The sequence below is a fragment of the Cyprinodon variegatus genome, unplaced genomic scaffold (assembly GCF_000732505.1).
Source record: "Cyprinodon variegatus isolate N-32 unplaced genomic scaffold, C_variegatus-1.0 Scaffold733, whole genome shotgun sequence".
Classification (NCBI taxonomy): Eukaryota; Metazoa; Chordata; class Actinopteri; order Cyprinodontiformes; family Cyprinodontidae; genus Cyprinodon; species Cyprinodon variegatus.
Window position 1 is genome coordinate 194,240 of NW_015151186.1, and position 22,189 is coordinate 216,428.

The 22,189-nt window shown below is 35.9% G+C and overlaps 1 protein-coding gene across 4 annotated transcripts in view; it reads right to left on the reverse strand.

The window, feature by feature from the left end:
• The window catches only part of LOC107097923 (low-density lipoprotein receptor-related protein 8-like), a 204,339-nt gene that overhangs the window by 25,194 nt on the left and 156,956 nt on the right, over window positions 1–22,189 (reverse strand). For all 4 annotated transcript variants that reach the window (XM_015395281.1, XM_015395280.1, XM_015395279.1 and 1 more), the window contains exons 10-14: window positions 18,469–18,640; window positions 11,559–11,783; window positions 9,639–9,757; window positions 8,498–8,637; window positions 599–740 (exon numbers count right to left, since the gene is read on the reverse strand). In XM_015395281.1, the coding sequence (XP_015250767.1) occupies window positions 599–740; window positions 8,498–8,637; window positions 9,639–9,757; window positions 11,559–11,783; window positions 18,469–18,640 (798 nt within the window). The remainder of the gene's footprint in view (window positions 1–598; window positions 741–8,497; window positions 8,638–9,638; window positions 9,758–11,558; window positions 11,784–18,468; window positions 18,641–22,189) is intronic.

The following is a 22,189-nucleotide window of genomic DNA, read 5'->3' on the forward strand; positions in this document are numbered from 1 at the left end:
TATATATATATATATATATCAAAGTTACCAGGGCAATTTTCTTTTAACTCCCTTCAAGCTTGCTTAGTTCAGTTTCAGTTGTTTATTTTGTTGGCATTTAGAAAGTGATCATGTTCATTTCTGGAATATTGTTTGATATATTAATAAAAGGATGAAATTAGTCCTCAATTGGCAAACACACTGCTTTGAGGGCTTAATGAGGAGAAAAAACTAATCATGAAAACAGACTCACTGTCAATGCACTGCTTTACAAACACATGCACCCAAAACACTTCAGAAATGCTAATTCTTAACACATCATTTAACATTTTTAACACAACCATGAATCTGATTGACAAAGCTTTTTGTTCTTTCTTTCAAAGAGTTTTAAAAAGTTAATCTTAACATCTATAGTGCAGATAATAAGATTTCTGAGATCAAACAGCCTTTTGTCATTTGACCATCACTGATTTGTTTTGCTGCCAGTCAGTGAATTAACATAAACACCGACTCGTATTGGTTCTCGTCCTCATTATACTGTGCTGTGTGTCCTGTCTCTTTAAAAGATACATACCATATAAAAAGGACTTGTGGATGATTTTTTATTTTTTCTGTTTACCTTTGGGCTGCCTCTGCTCATGGAAGACAACAAGGTCCAGCGGATTGTTAAGATCCTCTGCTACCTTTGCCACATCGTGTCCCGTCAGCCGGTTGGCGCTGTAAATGGCTTCATCCTCTAAGTCTGTCCAGTATATTCGATCCTGTGTTAAAAGAGATGACTGTTAAAAAGAAAAGTACAGCAGGTTGTTCCATTCCTAAAACAGTTCTCAATGCATCTTGGGGGTCTCAGTTACTCAAAACATCCAAAAAAAATCTTCTTCTTCTTTAGGGTTTTCCAGTGAAAAATAAAATAAATAGATTCATGAGTCGCAAAATTGTATTTAATTTAGGAATTAGTAGTGTTGCACCAACACCGATTCCAGGATCGGGCAGGGCCCCGATACTGAACTAAAATGGTGGTATTGGTATTGGCGAGTACTGACAAAGAGGGCACCGATACCATTTTTAGAGCCAAAACTTTATTGAACTATTGTCACCCATTCCAGGTAGGTGATAAAAAGTTCTACTGGATTCACTTTGTATTAGTCTTTTTTCCTACTTCACAAAGGTAGGCTGCAGCTTGCCAAAGCCATGATGGCAATTATTATACACCCAAGTAGAATGCAATTCTTCATATATAGACACACATGAATTTCAAACAGATGGTATCGGCCGATACTGCACAGCCAGGTATCGGGTATCAGGCCCAAAAAATGTGCATCGGCGCAACACTAGTAATTACTGTTCATTTTAATGATTACTGCTTTTAACTGATGAAAGCCCCCTAAAAAAAAAAATAATAATCTATTTTGATGGCAGCAAATATTTTCTAATCCCAACAACAACTAACTGATCAACTTCATCTACACACAAATAAGCCATTTTATTGACTCTTATCAGTTAAAAATATTGCTCCGAAGTGTGAAGAGGTTATTCTGTTTTAAATGGTCTGACAAACATTTAAATCCATGCACTTTATACGTGATTATTTTTTAAAAGTTTTTCAGCTTTCAAAAACAGTTGTTACCTCAAACTATTTTATGATTATTGGCGTTTTAAAAATGATGTACACTTCAGTAATTTTGAGTAAAAACATATTTGAATATGAAATGTATAGTTATCAAAGATTTTTAGTTCCCCATTATTTACAGTTATTGCCTCTTTACCTTTCTGGCCTTAGCGTCTTACAGACACACATGTTATTCATTGGTCATTAGGTTCCTCAGTATTAACCACATTTTACAACATTTCTTTTGCCCATTGCAGCTTATTTAATGATTAGTCCTACTTTCCCAATTGTTCTTGTAAGTACCTGCTTGATTGACCTTTCTTGGATTCCTGCTGACCTTCTTTAAAGACCCTGCTAGGAAGAAGCTTAAGGTTTAAACTAGTGAAGACAGATTAAAGACCCTGTGCCCTTCTGTTATCTATTTGGATGAGGATTGTATTTCAGACCCCTGTATACAATATTGCAATTATTCGGCTTAATAGATTCCAATCTGTCATTTATTAGAACAGAAATGCATCAAGTAACAACTATACTTCTAGCCGTTCTATTAAGGCAATATTTAACAAATTCTCTAGGCAGAAAATGAGATGCAATTATAGCTGCAAAATCTGAGGTTTGTCTCTTTGAGGTGCTCCGTGTTTCCATCAGCTTAACACATCTACAGATTTAAGTTTTTAGCAATTCCTCTCCAAACATCTGTTAACTTAGATTAGTTGAAAAAAACAAAACAGGATTTGGATGATTTTTTTTTTAAGTATAACCACAGATTCTGAATAAGACATACAGTAGGTCTGTAGAATTTTAACATGGGACTGCTTAGACTTTAACTATTCAATTTCAATCCTTCTTATACATTTATGGTTACTGCCCTGCTGGTCAAACAAAAAAGTAAAATGTTTGTCTCACTTGACTAACTATGCCTGCTTTATGTCTTATAATTGCCAAACTTAAATGGGATGTTTTATGTCTGTTCTTGTTTTTCTGCTATTCTATTACAAGTAACAGATTTGTTGAATCTCTAACTAGGAGTAGTCCTGTTAAGGAATTATCTCACTAAATCTTTAAAACCTCTCCAGTTATTCTAAACCTCTTTTGTAAAAACCCACAAAACAAAACAAAAATCTAAGACCTTAGTAGAACTGCTAGTTTGAGATTAGATAGCAGGAAATTGGATTTACCCTATTTAATTAGAGGACCTCTGAACTCAATTGTTTTTTTGTTTTTTTTTTCACCTTTTGTCTTGTCCTAATCAAAACCACTGGTGTATTGCGTTGGAAATATATCTAATGGACAAACACAAAGTAACAGGGAATTGCAAAGTGGGGAAAAAAGAAACACTTAATAAATAAATAACCGACAAACAGAAAAAATAAAACAAAAAATGCCATAGCATATCCAGCTCCTTCACTGTGATACATTTAAAGCAATATTTGATTGGGACAAGACAAAAGGTGAAAAAAAAAAAAAAAAACAACAAAACAAAACATAAAAAGGTTCATGCTTTCAAAATGGTAGACTGCATTTTTTATGCTCGATGAATGAAAAAACCCTGCAATAGACTGGCAACCTATGCAGGGTGCACCCATTGGCCATAGACAGCCTGAAACCCTAAAGGATAAATGGAAGAAAATGGATGGATTATTAGGCACATTAATGTTTAGCCTAGACTAAAAAGGCAACGCCGTGACATGTGAGGTGAAGGCAAAGATTTCCTTTTTCTGTAATAACTTTAAATAATTTATCAGAAACCTCTAAAAGAAAAACATTAAAGCATTAACAAACAAGGGAGATGCATCTAAAAACTGTTCTGCCATTTTTTCAGAAAAAAATATATAAATGGTGCAAGACCAGAACAACAAAGTCAAGTAAAAGCACCAAAAAGAAAGCTTTTAAACAGCATGTATAGAAATTTAAAACGGTGCACATGGGAGAGAGAAAACAGCTACAAAAATAAGCTATCCGTTTTTTCCTGATAGCTGAGAAGAGGAACAGCAGGGGTTCAGCAAAGATTGGTGAGGTGTGTCAAAGTGTATCCTTGTTTGCGTTTCAAACACAGCGGATTTCTCTTCTTTTTGTTTGTGCTGGATTATCAGTAGATTTAACCTTTTCTCCACCATTCCCTTTTTGATCTCTGCACAAGCTTTGCTTGACTCAATCTTCTGCACTTGGATAGAGATAACCTTTACTCTTATGACATTGATGCTGAAACAATGAAAGATAAATATCAGCAATGCTGATAAAACCATTCTCAGATATTTTATTCCATCTCTAATCTCATCTCTTACTCTCTATGGATACCTTTCACAAACTGTCAGCCTCAACCTTTATTCTTTATCAGATTCTCTTCCATCAGTCATTTCAAATGTCATTTTTCTGACCTTGAGGCCTTCAAGTAGCATGTAGTATGCAGTAGTATGCAAGCCAGATGAGTGTGGTTTTGAATTGTATGATCAAGGTGACTCTTTCATTTGTCGAACTTATACCCGAATGTGCAAAGGCGACTCTCCTGAGCAAATGTTGTTGCATCACATCAAAGCCCTGGCTCCTACTTCACATATGAAATGATTAATAGAAAACAGGCTTCTGTCTCAGAAATCACATTTTGACTTAAACAAATACAGTGGACTAATAGTCAATAAGCCTAAAATGTAGTTTAAGCCAGACTTAAAGAGGCTCATTATGAGAGATTTGTCCACACTGTAAAATTCAACTGGTTATAACCCTATCTGTAGTGTTAAAGTGGCAAAATATGGTAGTAGCTCACTCCAAGAGAATACAAAGTTGTTCTTTAAAATAACTTCTGTCCTGCTGGTGTATCACTTGTTATTTATGCACTTTATACTTTGTTTTCCATCAATTTGTTATTTAATAAAGCCTTTTGTTTATGTTTACCATAACAACATGGTGTGTAACGTTGTGCATAGACGTAATTGGTAAGCAACGCAAAGCAACGGAGACAGGCGAGTGTGAAACTCCCAGTGGAGTTGTGAAAATAATGAAGAAATATAAAATATGTATGCAAAAACAAAAAAAAAAAAAAAAAAAAAATGGATTCCAAGAAGCATAAAAATCGCACAGCACTCGAAATATAGTATGGATGTTTTTGTTTACTGCAGAGGGAGCTAAAGCTGTGGATGTGAATACACATCCTTACTAATACCGATACCAGTCTAAGAAATGCTATGTTAACATTCCATTCTAATTAAAAATGCTAGACACCACAGAAGGATGGAGGGACGGATGGAGGGACAGGCGGAAAAGGGTTAGATTCCCGGCCTGGGGTCTTTCAGGGCCTTTGCATGTTCTCGCTGAGCATCCGTGGGTTCTTTCCAGGTACTCTGGCTTTCTCCCGCAGTCCACAGTCAAAAACATGACTGTTAGGTTAATTGGATTCTCTAAATTCTCCTTAGGTGTGAGTGTGTGTGTAAATGGTTGTTTGTCCTGTTTGTCTCTGTGTTGCCCTGCGATAGACTGGCGACCTGTCCAGGTTGTACCCCACCTCTCGCCCGTAGACAGCTGGAGATAGGCACCAGCACCCCTCGCAACGCCACTTGGGATTAAGCGTGTCAGAAAATGGATGGATAGATAGAATACATTAAGGCACAAATTGGGACAGACATTTGTTATAGATAATTTCATCTTACAAACATTACTTTTTGGTCCTTTTTTGTATAGACATGAGACTATATAACTTTAGATGCCTATTCTGTCAACAATTACCCCTTTTATTTGTTCTGTTGTACTTAATAGATTAAGATGCATAACAAAAACTGAAATTAGCTACTTATTTGGGGCCTATACTTCATCAAAACCTTTATTTTCCTTTTAACATTTCCAAATAGGCAAACTTCTCTGCTTACGAGCAAAAAAAAATTACCTTTTTAAGCCTCTGACCTCTACTTCCCTGCAACAGGTGGGGGAAGGAGGAACTGCTTTATTCTCAGCTTCTTACAGCCAGCAACAATTCTGGCATCTTATTTAAGACTTCAAACCCCAAGAGTCGCATTAGATGTAAGCCTATGCCAAATATACCATACTGATAAAGCCTGGTTAAAATCATATATTCTTGTCTAAAGCTGTGGGCACATACTCCATCTTTCCTAACACATCAAATTTCATTATCTTTTTATTTCAAGAACCCATTTCATTCTCTCTTTCTTCCATGCCCACAAGCAAAACAGAAATGGGTGAAAAAGAACTGCAATAATAGTCGACCAAAAGGAATAGACAACATTACTCAGAGAAAGCCTTCACAATCAATGTTTCCTCAGGAGCCGCAATAAAGCCAAGGGGTGGACACTGTCTGTGCAGATTTGTGTGTTTGTGTATCTTTCTCTGTGAACTGGAATGATGTAGAGTACTAATACTTTTACAAAACTATTCTCTGTTTGTCCTTTTTAATATTTGGTCAGAAGCCACTTTATGAAAGGTTACATTATTTACATGGCTCTATACTAATTAATATAAAAAGTCATGAACAATATAACCTTTATAACAATTAATAACAGACTTTTTCATTTGCTCACATTAAAAATTAACAACTGCAATAATGCTTTATTTAAATATTTAATAATATTCATTTGTAGCAGTAATAAAATGTTAAACTTATATGTAACGTTATTTATGATTTTCCATAGAATTTAAGTTATAATGCAGAGTTTATCCACTTGGTTTTATAAATGTCATATTTGTGTCAATAACAATGCAACTGATTAGTGAAACTCAATTCAAAATGTCATCTTTCCCATTTGCATTTAAACTAGGATCTTTTCTCTTAATGCCACATTTAGCAAGTCAAATACCACATCACCACTGCAGGACCATGAGTTTTTGGCTTTAAATGTGTCTTGTTTGGAGTACCACATTTTGAATCAGCAATTTAGATAACTTTTTTTAACAGAGTAACTAACTTCAGACTAGTTCATTTATTTATTTTTTTTAAGCCCTGACAAAAAATTATTGTCCTCCCAGCATCTATATTGTACTAGTTTTAGATAGGCACAGGCTAACAGGTTTACAAGATAATACATAAAGGTTATTTTCTTTCATCATGACAAATTTGCATATATGTGATTCAGTTGTTAGGTTAGCTGTGTCATTTTAGTAGTCTGCAGGTGCTCTTCTTTGTCCTCCAGCTTTATGAATACTCTAATATGTTGTTTGTTCAGCAAAATCTTCATCGTAACCAGAGATATATTAACTGAATTACATTTTTTTTTCTTTCTTTTTTTTGTTTTTTTAGCTTCATACATACTGCTCTACAGAAACAAATGTCTCATGATCAAGTTAGTGGGAGCAGAACAACTTCCTTTATGGATAAAGGATTTTTAATTTGTTCTGTATCACAACCCATACAGAACACAGAGCTGAACAACTGAGGGCTATTAATCTCAGAGGGTGAACTTTCACTGCAATCTAAAACACAGGTTCTTCTCACACTTACACACATAGCACAACATTCATACACATCCTCTGAACCAGACATGATGGATGTCCTCCCTTTTCCTCGGCTTCTCATCATCACAGCATGTGCAGCACAGAGAAGAATGGAGAAAACACTTCTAACATTTTGTCTCTTCTCTGTTTCACCTTCAACCTCTCATTTCTGTCTTTGGGTTGTTCGACCACACATCGATCTTTGCCAAATGAAATTAGAGTAGCTTATATTCATCAGAATAAAAACAACATATTAGTTTTATTGATTTCTAAACTCACTTCGACTTTGCACTCATTATGGAGCGAATTAACAGTTTCTTTTTAGCTAATTCTAGTTTAAATTACTTTACTCTTCCAGCAGCTCTAGTTTGAAAGACCCAGAAAATGATGGTGACATGAAAGGAATTAGATTAAAAATTTTTCTATAGTATGTTTCTTTTTGCTTTATTTTATAAACAAAATCCTGCATAAAAAATGTTTATCATACCCATTAAAAAAATAAATTGTTTCTAAAGATAAAAATATGGTTTATTTAATGATCATGTCTCATGTTTTTTTTTTATCAATTTTAGTGAGGTCTACCATGTAGAGTTTTTTGGATTATGTAGTGGATAAACTTAAAATACATATATTCATAGAACTACACCTGCTCAGCCCAGTAAATATGACTAAAAATCCTAAAAACATGAATCCATCTTTTATGCAGCATAATTTTCTGTGAAAAATAATTGAAGACTAAGTTCAGTAAAGAGAAAGGTCTTTGATAAAAAAAATAGCTGAAGCACTTGCTTCATATATATTCACACCCAACAATATCTACAGTATAAACACACACTGCTATGAGAACTATCTGCCCATTTCGATATTTTTTTTGCATTTGCGTTTTTTTTTTATGTTTCAGAACATCAATCAAATGGTATTTCCTGAAGACGATATAATGAACAAATACAAAAAGTTTTTACTTTTTTTCAAATTATTTCAGTTCTTAAGGGATAAAATTATATTTTAGACTCTATAACTGTGTGTGTCTTTCTCCCCTAAAGTCCGAAGGAACATAACTAGAGTCCAAGGCATCACAGATTTTATCAAATACCAGAAGATCAAACAATTGTCCTCCATCACACAAATTGGCAATGGTATATCGGTAATCTAAATAGCCAAACAAAGACACAATCTTTCAACAAATCAACCTTCAATAAAGATAATATGGCATAAAAGGTACAGTATAGCCAATCAGCGAGGCGAGTGGAATGTAACAGTAAAGAAGAGAGGATACAGGAGTCTTTAGGTTTAGAAACATTGTACAAAAATGATTTATTCTGTATGATCCTGGAAAATAAAGGGAATCAAAAATGCTCTGATCAAAATCTCTGCTGATTTTGAAGCCAAATGTATGTGGCTGAGGAAACGAAACCAAAGCAATAATCTTCCACTGACTGGTTTGTGAAAATTCAGACCAACTTCTTCTTGTACCTCAAACACAGTGAGGGCGAATGGGTGCCCAAGGTGGTGATGGGAGGACAGCAGCACTTTGCGGTTGTCTCCATTCAGATCCACACTTGACAGTAGGTGTAGCTTGGAGTCCACCCAGTAGAGACGTCTGTTGGACAAATCTGACAAGATGCAGAAAGAGATTAAGAGAGGGGCAAAAGTAGAAGTAAGGAATAAGGGAGGAAGAGAGAGGAAAAAGGTCATTTAGCAGAGAAAGGTGCAGGGTGAGAGGTATATAAATGTAATGGCTCACTAGCTGCACCATCAATCTTCTCTGACATGACAGCTGAGGCCCGATGCAGAAAAAACACAGATGCGATTTAAATATAACAGCTGGAGGGGTGGAGAGTGGGGGATACTTGCCCTTGAGCAAATTCATTAGTCTTGCAGATCTTTTCTGGCATTTTAGTTTAGTTTCAGTAATTCTCCAAGTTACAGGATCATGAGCACAGCCCCAGCAGGCCTCCTTTGCTCTTTCTTTTGACATTAAAGTGATGTTAAGGATAATTTGACAGTCTACAGATTACATGCCTCTGAAATAGAGTTCTGATGAAAGCAAAGATTGGATGTCTAAAAAGTTTTCAGAGAAAGCTAAAAAAAAACTACACTTTTTAACTACTAAACACCAATCTCCTTTTCTGACTCAGTCATTTGCTGTGCATGGAATAAATGACCAAGGTGAAATAATGTACCTATTCCCCCAAGAGACTAATGCAACCCGAGTCCACGCTCTGATATGCCTTCTTCTAAAAATAATTTGTTTTCATGAATATAGCAGCGACATCCGGATTCCACTGATCGAGGTGAGTGTATGCTTTTATTTCTCCCCAGGCAAGGGCAGCTGGGAGAAATTTGCTCTTGCTGCCAAGGGAGTTGCAAAGGATGATGGTGGGTACTGACAGCTCAGAGTGTCTGGCTTATTAAATCAGAGACCACTCGCTGGCTTGATTGATGAGAGACAGATAGAGACTGAAATATAACTATGGGAGCTATTTGGGTTGGAGCAACTCTAGACCTATCGTAACTCTGCATGCTTGTTTCTCTGCATTCAAGTGACTATTATTTTCTGTGTTTTCAGGGTACCTTGTTTTACCTGAATGGAATGCATGAACAAGTCTCTTACCTAGAGTGATTCCATTGGGCCACTCAATGTGGTCAGACACCAGAATTTGTCGATCAACTCCATTCATTCCAGCCTTCTCTATTTTGGCTTGATCTCCCCAGTCTGACCAGTACATAAAACTGTGAAAAGATACATTGCCAAGGTAAATACAACGGATCCACATCTAAGGAACACATTAACGGATTGCATATAAAACAACTCACTTAAGAAAACTCTGTAAGTTACAACATATAATTGCCCTTAGGATAGATAAATCAAACATTAAACTGTCAGTCTCTCTTATGTAAATGTAAAAAATGTAAATCCCTTCATTGTCCCACAATGGGGAAATCCGTTGCCTGCATTCTGACCCATCGTCTTGGGGAGCAATCGGGGGTTAAGGGTCTTGGTCAGGAACCCAGAGTGGAGGCTTTGGGGAGCAAACTGGTTATTTGCAACCTTATCAGAGCACAACCGCACTGCTCCAACCCACAAGGCCAACACTCCCCTTATGCACATATAAATTGAAAAATATATCCCACTTTCTTTTCAGCACACAACTATCACAATTCCACTATCATGATTATCTTGAGTAATGTAAAGTAACCCTAGTGCATGTTGCTGCTACAAGTTATGCTTTGGTGATTTTTCTGCGTTACCTTTGACCTGAATTTGCACTTTGGGAAAATGTCCAACATTTCTTGTTGGGTTATATCAGACCAAACTTAGTCTTTAACAAAATCTCAGGCAGTCCTGTCTTTTTTGTTTTCCTTTGGGTGAAACCTCAACTCTTACACAGACATTTGGAGAAAATAGGAGATCATTGTCACACAGAGCAAAGCTAGCAAAAATCTGAAAATTCTACTACTAACTCATTTTTAGTGTTAGTTTGTTGTCATACAGTCTGAGTAATTTCTATAATGTCCTCTATTTCATATATCAGGAAAAAAACACTTTCTGGTTTCTTGTCTTATCCAACTGCTAATGTCTATTTATAATTTACCATTAAAAGCTGCAGTGTGTGTTTTTTATCCTTATCTTGACTGATCAACTAAGATCATTTTGATCCATTTTAATGAGAGAATGATGGCATAAGTTAAATTATTTAGTGGTAAAATATCAGGAAAAATAATCACTATTAAACATGAAAAAAGTTATAAAATCATGTATGTTATGGTCTTTTTTACATGATCAAATCGTGTCCATACAGTATAAGAGGCATGTGAAAACATACTAGCACTTTGTGTTCTCTCATCTCTTATTAATGTGGCCTAGGCTGACTTCATTTTTTTTTTTACATCGAGGAGAAAAAATGTAGTATTCACAACTGGTTTCTACTTTTGCATATTCTTCTGAGCAATGCACACATCTATAGTTTTGACTTTGAAGTTGTGGGCAAAGACCGCCGCTTTTCTTAGAGTGTTCAGCTCTATTTTATCGATCCAGCATTTATTAAAGTTACGACTTTAAAGCTTAAACTGTGCTTGAAGCCTTCAAGTTTCAGAGCTAAAGTTTAGAACATTTTAAACATTTATCAATGGAAAATGAGAAATTTTGGTTTCTTTTGCATGCATTTCATGCTAGCCAAGATTTTCATAGTCATATAAATATTTCTTTTGGGAGCTCAAGATATTGGATTCGAAGCGAAATTGGTTAAAAAGAAGAAAAAAAGTCTAATTCTCTATTTAAATATATAATTCTAAAACAACCTGACACACCATATGGATCAGCTTTAAAAATAGAACCGCTTTGCTAAGGTTTAATGTTCCATGCCAACTTGAAAATCGAAGTTTCTTTAGTTTCTTTTTTTCATTGTTAAACCAGTGTCCACAGTTTGCAGGGAAAAATCAGAGCTATGGGCTTTTGGTCACAGTTTTTCCTTCAGGGCATTTCACTTACATCCTGTCCAAATGTCTCTAAACTCTAAAAGTTTCCTCTCACCCATGGTGTGGATCCACTACTATGGCCCTTGGCTCACTGAGCTCAGTGGCTATAAGCACTTTCCTCTTCCTGCCATCTCCCGTTGCAACAGAGATGGTCTTGTTGCCCGAGTCTGTCCAATAGATGTTTTTGTGGACCCAATCCACAGCCAGGCCCTCTGGAGAGTGGAGAGAGTCCACCAACGTTACCTGCTGTGAGGAGTCACTGGCCTTGTTGATGTATGCACTGTAGGGAGAAGACAAAAACAGATTAAATAAAATTTAAAGTGTATATCAGCATGTACAATGCTTTGTAAAAGCATTTGTTCCCCCTAATCCCTTTACGCTGATATATTTAGATTATCAATCCAACATGCCATCTAATATTAGTCTCCCTCTGTGTAATTTGATGTCAATATAAATACTGCTATTCTGTGGAGACACTCGAGGTGTCTTTTAAACATTGGTAAATAAACAGCTTGTGAAGATGAAGAAACAGCAGAGAGACCAAGGGAAAAGTTGAGGAAGTCAAAGTTAAGGTAGGATGCATATAGCCTAATACAAAGCAGGCCTAAAAAAACAACAACAAACCTGCTAGATGCAGATAAAGATGCTCAGCAGGACAAGAAGCCCAGCCAAACAGCCACAGCATAGATCACAGCATACTCATGAGTTAGAGCAGCCGTGTCAAAGCTCAGACCTTAATCCAGTTGATTAGAAACACTTATTCTCAGACTGAGCATATGTATCAAACTATGAGGAGAGATTGAAATAAATGCACATTGTTGCAAAATGAACCAATATCTTCCATTCAATGTTAATTATTATTATTTTATTTTTTAGTGACTGCCATTTTATGTATTTGCTATGAGTACATACAGACTACTGTGTCTTTTATTTTGAAAAGTGCCCTATACAAATTCAGCTCTTTTCAAAACAGGAATAGTGGATTAGTTTCCTTCCATCATTAGAAAATATAACAATAGTTGTTTTCTGTTGTTTTTCTTTTATAAAAAAGAAATAGAAATATGTAAGCAAGTCATTTTAAATCAAGCATATGAAGAAGTTGTTTGGACAAGCGTCTTTACCGTAAGAAAAGCTGGTGAGCAAAATGGTGCAAAGATGGATGAGAGTAGGATCTGGAAGCAGATTGTCTACTTAATTGACTGTGTTACTGTTTGCCAACTCATTTTTGTATACGGGCGGTGGGGATGCTCCTGTGCCAGCATGACGGATAATCTAAGTGCTTTCTTTTTTTTAATTCTTTGCTAAAGCATGTTTAACATAATTCCAAACAGAGTCTCTTCCTGAGGACATTTTCTTTTTTAAAGTTAAGTGTTGATCAATATGGATGAGGATTACATCCTTCCAGATGCCGAAACTGTACAGTTACGGCCAATATTAGATGTGAACTATAGATATGACAATCTTTAGTTTGAAGAATACCAAAGTGTGACTTTTTCACTTTTTTTTTTATATAACAATTTCAATTCTATTCCAATGACAGGAAACAAGGACCCATTTGGACATTTGGGCTTTATACACTATAAAACAAGGCGAGGCCATAAATAATTACAAAGAGCTGCGCAGCAGAATAAGCTGACAATAAATTACGCAAAGAACTCAGAGCAGATTGCATCTTTAATTGGCCATACAATTGTTTGCAACATCTCTATTAGTGGGAGAAGTTAACAAGACATTGACCCACAGAATGCTAATCACTATGGAAAAAACAAAAAAACGCATCACTGTGATAGAGAAATACGCATACACTGACACTGGAATGATGAAATAAAGGCTTTGTTGAAACCTAAACAATCATTAGAATATGTATTTTAGAAATGTTTCTAATAATAATAATTGGCCAGCAGTGGGCTGCCATTGTGCAGCTCCCGGGAAGCAGTGTGGGCTTACAGGCCTTGCTCGGGTACCCAGAGTGAAGGCTGTGGGGATTAAACCAGGTACTTGCAACCTTCTCAGAGCACAAGCACACTGCTCTAACCATTACGGCAACACCCCCCCCTGGTTTATAGCATTGCCGTAATGGTTTAAAATATTACCATTGCTTGTTTCTGAATTTCTTTTCAGTTTTTGGAACATATTTAGAACAGAAGAATAAGAAAAATCTTAGAATTTGTTGAATTGTTTGGCCAAGACTTTGGACTCAGAAAGAGAAACAACTGTCAGAACCTAACATATAATAAACGATTATGGATATAACAGTTGTTAGCAATGTTTCTTTGTTACAAAACAATCTTCATAACAAATCCCACCCTGGGATCCAGTGTGTGTGTGTTTTTTTTCTCTTGCCACTCAGGCTTCTTCTCACATTTCAAAACTAATGACTTTAAATTAGGTCTGAGTTTGTGCATGCATGTCTGTTTATTCTGCTTGTCTCGGTGCTGCTCTGTTAATAGACTGCCAGCCTGTTCCAGGGTTTGTCTGCCTCATGCCCAAAATCTGCTGGAGGTGCGCACCAACACCACTGTGAGCCTGCATACTAAGCAGGTGTAATAAATGGATGGAAAAGACTGGCAAAAGTTTCTCTGTGAAATTAAATAGGAAGTTTACTGCAGGAAATTTAATTTAATAGAATAAACGAACCAAATAAATATGTATGTAAATGTGTATTCCTAGGTCCTGCTAAACCTTCCTATTTGAAGGATAATGTGATAAAATTACAACAACAAAAAAAAACAATAGAAAAACTAAATAAAACTACAGGATCAATCTATTTTCATATATTATCAAAGGGCAGCTTTAATAAAATATGACATTGTCATGGAAACGGTGAAGCTTCTGATTACATCAGACTTTTTCTCCTTTCTGTTCTGCTCTACTTAGATTGTTTAATGTTTTTCTTTTTTTTTTTTATCATCATATAGAAATGAAAAGTATCACATTCAACCCTTGTTTGTTAGCCAAATACAATTCACTGCTTTCTGCTATATTATTATGCACAGCATGGTATCTGCTTGCTTATTTCTGCAACTCTCTTATTGCCTGCTTAAGGAGCTCTTCAGCACTGAAGTCCAGGGCTGCATGCATCAAATTGCATATTATTCTAGTGTACCATAGGGTGAAGTATTAAATCTGGGCAGGCACTGGAGCTGTAAAAATATGGAGCAAAACACAAAACCAAAAACTCTCCAGTAATTCTGCATTAAATTTTTATATCAGAACATTAGAATTCACGATCGCAGACAAATGTTTGGCGTTAATGCCACTGCCTAAATCTGTTCCCTTTCTTTTAAAATTTTAAACATCAGTTGTTTTTTCAACAGGTGGAAAGTCCTTTTAGCTAAAAGCCGCTACATACTGTACTTCACAAGAAAGAATTTTTCTTTCTTGCTTGTTATCGAAGGAACATCTAAGCAGAACTTTATTGTTGTCCAATAACAATTGTTGCTAGTAGGAGAAAAGAGATGATGTTCTTTTTTTGTTTTTGGATCTGGAAATTCCTCCTTTTATTTAAGGTGCAGAAATCCGTACAGTGATCTGAAATTTAATAGCCATAGAAGGCAGTGGTCTGAACATTTGTATAACACCTGTTTTAATTGACATAAAGCATTTTGCCGCCCAACTCCTCATCAATTTGAAAAATGCCTCTTCTGGGTGCAGGTGAAAAGTTACAGGGAATTGGACTTTCTGTGAGTTTGGCTGCTGAGCTGCTTTTTTGTTCTTGTTTAGTTCAGTTCATTTAATTTATATTTATTATTTACATAGCGCCACTTCACATGTCATCTCAAGGCACTTTACAGAGACAATTCATCCAGATCTTTCAGTCAAATTGATTCAAGTTTTCTATGTAAGGAAAACCAGTTGATTGCATCGACTCATTGACTTGAAAGCAATCCCTCACACGAAGCATGCTTGTAGAAACAGTGGAGTGGAAAAACTTGTTTTTAATAGGAAGAAACCTCCAGCAGAACCAGGCTCAGTGTGTATTGTTCAGTGTATTCTTGCTTCTTGAGGAGTATGTAGCGACCCTTTGTCATGTGAAACATACATGTCTGAGTGTTTGATTGGACGGACGCATTTTTCTAAGACTAATACTTCTAAAGTAAGTAGTATGAATAATAAAGTATGATTCATCATAAGAAATGTAAAACATTTTTAGATTAAAATAAAGACTTTGCAAACACCAAAATCAGGAAGCAAATACAAATTTGATAAATACTGCAGATGGATAAGGAATGGCCATATAGGCAAATGGACTGACAGATAAATTGACTGGGAACTTTTAGGCCAAGAAAAGGGCATAAAGTTAAGTAGGAATCATACTTGCGCCTATAATATAGGTAATATTTTCTTTTTCCATTATTTGTGGACCTGGCATTTATTTTTCCAACAAAATTCCAGACTTCATAAGAACCATTCCAAAAGCAAATTTAAAAATGCTACAATTAGCTTTTGAACTAGTATAATTTTTCCAGAAAGCAATATGATAACAAAGCTGAGATAAAATGAGTTATTCTGCTGTAACAATGATCCAGGTTAGCTGGACAAGCAGGAAACCATCAAGATGCAAAACAAGGGATGATGGGTACATTAGTGGCGACTGGCCAATAGAGGGAGAAAGGGAGCCACCCTACCAGTCCGATGACCTTGATTAAGACATTGAAAAAAAAACAAATTGAAATTTTAAAATTAAAATACTTCAAAATATATTGATATATATATATTTTAAATGTGCAAGATAAATATTACATCTTTAATGACGAGTAACGTCATTTCGTTTTTCGACTCATTAAAAGTTGTACATGCGCAGTAGCTCCTCTGTAATACAAATATATTGAAAAGGAAACAGTTTCGACCTGATCAGCCGAATATCAAAATTAATCAGTCCAAAGACAGATGGAGTAGGTACACTTGGTCTTTTTCCAGGACCTGGTTTAGCTACAAGCCTTTGCTAACTGCATGTAGCGAGGCTAACGCTTTATTCTGCTTTCTGCTCCTTTTTCAAGCATCAGAATCTGACCAAGTTTGAATAAAGACAGGAAGGACTGATTTAAAGCACTTTTTAGAGAAGGATGAACAATCTGGTATTCACATGGAGAATAATATATTAGTGTACTTTTTCCTAGGTGTTTCTTAATTTGCATAGTTGTTCTTAAACACATTCTCAGAAAATGAATATTTTTTATATATAAAAACATAAAAAGCTTACTAATATCATCTCTATTATTAAACTGGTACATTACTTTTCTAGGTTGGTGAACCATATTGGACCATGCAAAACACAGATTTGCCTTCATAAAGCCTCAGAAGGGCACAATTTATGTACAAAAAGTAATCCTGTTCATGAAATTATGTTTTGCTTTTATAAAGTGTTTTTAAAATGTCTTTTTGTTGTTGTCATTCATATAAATATACTGGTATGATAACTCAGTATATATTTGTTTGTTTTTTGGTAAAGGTCTTTTTTGAATTTACCCCCCCACCCCCGCTCGAGAAAACTCCACCAGCCACCACTGGGTTAGATCTCTCAAACATAAAATGCAAAATGATTGATTTGAAAAAGAAGAATAAAAAACCAGCTAGAATAAGGCCACGTTAAACTGCACAACTCTATTAGCTGAGAAGGAGCTACGATGCTGGAGCTTATTTACTGCTTGGAAAATAGAGTCCTCTGTTAAGAACGAGTTCATTTGTCCTTCCTCTGTCACAAGCCCTTGAGTGTATCACAGAGTTGATGAGGAAGAATGTGTATGTGTGTATGCAGATGAATAATGATGGTGATTATTGATGCAGTGAAATTAAAGGAAGCATATGGCTCAGCTGAGATGATAGAAGACCCCTAGATCTACCTGCCAGCCATTAAACCTCCACATAGCAATACAACCACACAAACAGAGAAACTATGATCTCCAAGTATGTGTGGGTGTGTGGGAAAGTGTGTGCATGAGTGTGAGGAAGGACAAACCGCTCCACCTTCCATTATCGGACAGATGACACAAGCCTGCAGGTGTGTCTGCTTCACCAACAGAAGGTCTGACAGGCTGAACTAGACAAGATGGATGAACGGGAGGCCATGATAAGGCAGACCAGGTGAAGTATGCAGAGAGAAGTTATCCAAATGGGAAAGGGTGTCTTTTGTGTTCTCATTAACCTTTTACATAAGTTGTTCTTCTGTTTAACTATATAGATTATTATAAGAAAATCATGATAGAGAATAGTGAAACAAACTGCTGAGCCGCATTCATTCTGACATGTCCCTGTTACAGTGGCTGTGGGCAACATTGGCTGTCACCACACCTCACGAACAAAACCTTACTCTTTATTATCTCTTCTAATAATGATTTAAAACTTTACCCCTTAAACAAATGTCCATTGCCTCTCCTTATTTAAAGTGGAGATCTCTACAGCTGTAGCCAAAGCTATCCTAAAGATAAGCCATAATGTTTCCCTGTTTATGCCACATATCTTCATCTCGTCAAGGTGGCTTCCAGGGTACAGACCCGAAAGAAATGGTCTCTCTTTGTGAAGATGTACTCTTTTCTATTTTACAATAGGCAAAGAAGGTGCTGAAAGAGCATTACTAAAGAAAGAGAGAACTTATGCCTACTGTACTGTATGTGGCCCCATTTGACCAACATCACAGTCATTCTTCAGGCAACTTCCTCCATTTTTGAAAGCAAACAGACACAATTCTCTGCACTTGTAAATCTAGACTTAGACAGATTTATTTTGTCATTTTTTATACACAAGTGTAAACAAAAAGAAATTTCGTTAAGAACAGCTCTCTAGACAATTTCATTTTTTAAAGTGCAGCCTTGATAAGGCAAGACATAAAGAAAAAAAAACATTGTGATGAAAAACCTGAAAAAATGAAAAATCTGCTGCTGTGCGCCCCATTTTAATGCAGCCCTTGGTGACTGCCCCTAAAACGCCACACTTTATCAGAACAGTGTGTTTATTTTTGCATGTACCTGTATATTTTGCGGTGAAACAGATCACACCAGAACATCTTGTTAGTTGACACATCAACATCCAGGGCCACAGCATTCTTCAGGGTGGGAACGACCTGTGTATATTCACTCTTCAGCAGGTCGATGCGACGGATTTCATGGCGATTTGTAAACATCAGGTAGGGACTCTTTCCTATAGAGAAGACATGGGGTACATGACATGTACATTGAAAAATATTCTCCATTATGTAGTCACTGCTAAACATTTAAATAATAAGACAAGACACCTTTCTATGATCAATCCACACTGTAACTTTCTGAAGAAATCCATTAGATAATATTTCTTGTTCCCCACTTAGTATTGATTTGGCTACATGCAAAGCAGATAATTCAATCCTGTCCCATGTTCTCTCTATTTACTGTAGTTGCCCTGCTGCTGTGAAACAAAAAGGCTAAATGTGCCTCAGACTAAAGTAGACCAACAGAACAGATATGACGCATGATTTTATTTTTGGCACAACCATGTGTCAAAAGTGTGTTAGTGGGCCCTCTTCTTTAGGTACACATAATGCAAGTTGTTAGCTGGTGCATTATGTCCTCTAAGGCACATTTTATAGCAGACTGAAAAGCAGGTGTACATAAAAGGATTATAAAAACAATATGAGTCCACTTTCAAGGACATCATATTTAGTATACAGAAATTGTTTACAAAATAAAGTCTAGCTTTTGTTCAAGCAAGTATGGTTTGATTTCCACTGTAGATGTGATCAATAGTATATGCTACTAACAGTGTGCTAAAGCTTTTATCAATAATGTAGAGTCTGTAAAATTTCTTTAATTTGGTTGGATTACTTTGTTCTGTTCTTACTTTCCTTTTTTAACCTCATTTACCAGCACATTTTACCCCAACTCCTCTTTTGCAACCCACTTGATGCTCCCACTTGTTCAGAAAAGGAAAAGTGCCACTTAAATCTCAAAATAAATTATACAACAGGCTAACTGATGAGCAAAAAAAACATTAAACCAAGCTTTAGTTTTGTTCCACGGTTTACCATGCACTAACTCACAGCGAGAACCTTTCTACTAGTGTTTGAGTGCAATCATTTTCCTCCAACTACTGGGTTGGTAACCATCAATTTCACCTGCTGGGAGATGGACAGGGATAGAGACAGAGCAAGAAACAGACAAGAACAAGTAAAATTGATGGATGAATGTGTCGTCATGGAGGTTTGATGAGTAAGAGGATGCAATTGGGAGAGTAGACGTGGAATAAGTTGGGAAACAAATCAACAAACAGGTACTTGCAGGAGAACAAAAGTTTAGAATGAAAGAAAGTAAGAAATATACATTTTATGCCGTGCTTGGAGAGTGTAAAAAAAAACTCTTATCTCGGTAGTGAAAAAGTAATGCAAAATCATTATCAATTATTAAGACAAATATTTAAGTAGTTTATCAGTACATGCTCCTAAAAATAAAATTCCTTTCTATGCATTTTTGAAATATATAGTTAAAAAAAAGCTGTCTGACAGGTTAAAAGAGAGCAGTATAACACACCAAAAGTCCCTCTTTTTGAGCTGTTCTAATAAATCCTGTCTCAGAATCAGCTTTATTCTCAAACTATATGTGCACACATGTTATCTAATTCAATTAAAATTGTGGGCATTACTTTAATATACATCTCAAGCATTGATATGAAGCTTAGTAAATTATATTTTCATGCTTAAACATTTAAAACTTGAAAAACAGAATCTCAAATTGATGGATTATTGAGAACTGTTGGTAAAAAAAGAGAGTTATAAGTAACTAAAAACTGATCAGTAACTGATCAGTTTTTACCCCCCATCAGTTACATCAGAACAGAAAACATCAGGCAACAGCCACAGTCTCCATTCTCCACAGAACCAAAAGTTCTGCAGTTACTCATGAACAGAATGAGAAGCTGTGCACACTTTGAGAGAATCTAGCAGAAACTGGCCATTATGGACTGTTTGTTAGTGTTTTTTTTTTTTGCTAATGGTGCAGAAATGCCTCCCTGTGATGCATGTTTTGACTGTCTAGTTTTAATTTTATCACTCTGTCACATAAAGTGCTTAATGTGCTTCGCTCATATTTACTCATGCAGGCTCTAGCATTGGGCGAGAATGGGTTTTGAGATAAACCCCCCCGATCATATTTGAAAATATAAACATCCTTTAAGGCTTAAAAAGTTAGAACCTTTGAGAGAGTACAAATAAATATTGAGGGCCAATATGCATATAGATATTTGAAGAAGATAAAAACAGTAAATAACTTTGAAATTCTATTTTTAAGATGACTGAAAACCAAGAACTGCATGAAGAAATGTGAGCAGAGTTATAACAACACTGCTTTGTGTCTTTGTTCCCATGACTCACCATGGGGATAACCTGACCACAGCTTTAAACTCAATTTGAAAAGTGTGTTCTCAAACTGTCAAGTGTGGCTCACACTGCTCTTGGCACTGTGGTTAAGCTCCCAGTACACCACAGACAAAGGATAGAACAAGTAGACCTGTTTGGTCCACAGACGGTTTGCGGATTGTTTTCTGCAACATTGCAACTACCTGTTCTGCTCTTTATTGCGCCGTTAGTTAAGCTTTTGTAGTGTAATTCCCCTGCTCTGTTAGAATCTTTTATCCATTACTCATGAGTAAACACTTAGATCGTTAGGATAAAAAATAGAAGAATAAAAGAAAGAACTGAATCCAAAAGCAAAAGATTTTTCCCTGTTGTTTTGTTTTCATATCTGTATCAATTCTCAACAAGTGTTCAAACAAAAAATTAGCGTTCCTGTTTACCTTCCTTTATCCTTTCTCATTCTGTTGTTCAGACACACAAAAAACCCACAGACCAAAGTTGATGAGACTTTCAGAGGCTTTAAACTTAAAGTTTATGGGGAAACATTGAATGCAATAAGTGGGAAATAAAAGTTTGCTCAGGGGGCTTAACGGGTGCTGCTACACAGCAAAATTAATGTTCCCAAACACACATACACAAATACCAGCTTAGAGAAGAAAGCACATAATGGCTCTGACCTGAGATTTTACTTTTAATTAGTATTGCTAGACTTACAGCTAGTGTGAAATTAATCTTGGGAGCCATAAACTGCATGCTGGGAATAGAAAATTTACATGAAGAACACACACAAAGTTGTATATTTATTTGTTTTTGAATTGTTTAAATAATGATTCATGCCTTCTAAATAGAAATATAGTGGAAATCGGCCCATGTTTTACTAAATCATAGTGTAATACAGTTCTATCACAGGGGATTTGAATCCGTGTACAAATTAGGATCCGTCTCTTTAAAATGACAGTGTGTATGAAAACTAAAGGCTATATATATGCTGATTTCTGAGGAAGAGTGTCTAGGAATAATTTGACGGCCAAATGCAGTTTCATTAAATCCTCATTACATCAGCTTCACAAAGCATGCATCTCTTTATTTACTGCCCCGCCTCTGTGCTTTGCTTTGAACAGGAATTAACATGAATAACAATCAACATTAATTCAGTCATATTACAGACGCTCACTCTTCATGTCGCACTTTATCATGCTTTGTTTATTGAGGACAACATTATACACCAAATGTATTTTTTCATCTGTCCATCTTTTTTTCTTCTTTTTGCCACCAGAGCGCTTTGACTCTAACAACTGCTGTCTGACGGTAATAAAGATTCACACAGAGAGACACTGAGCAATCAGTGAGGGTTTTATGCCACTTAG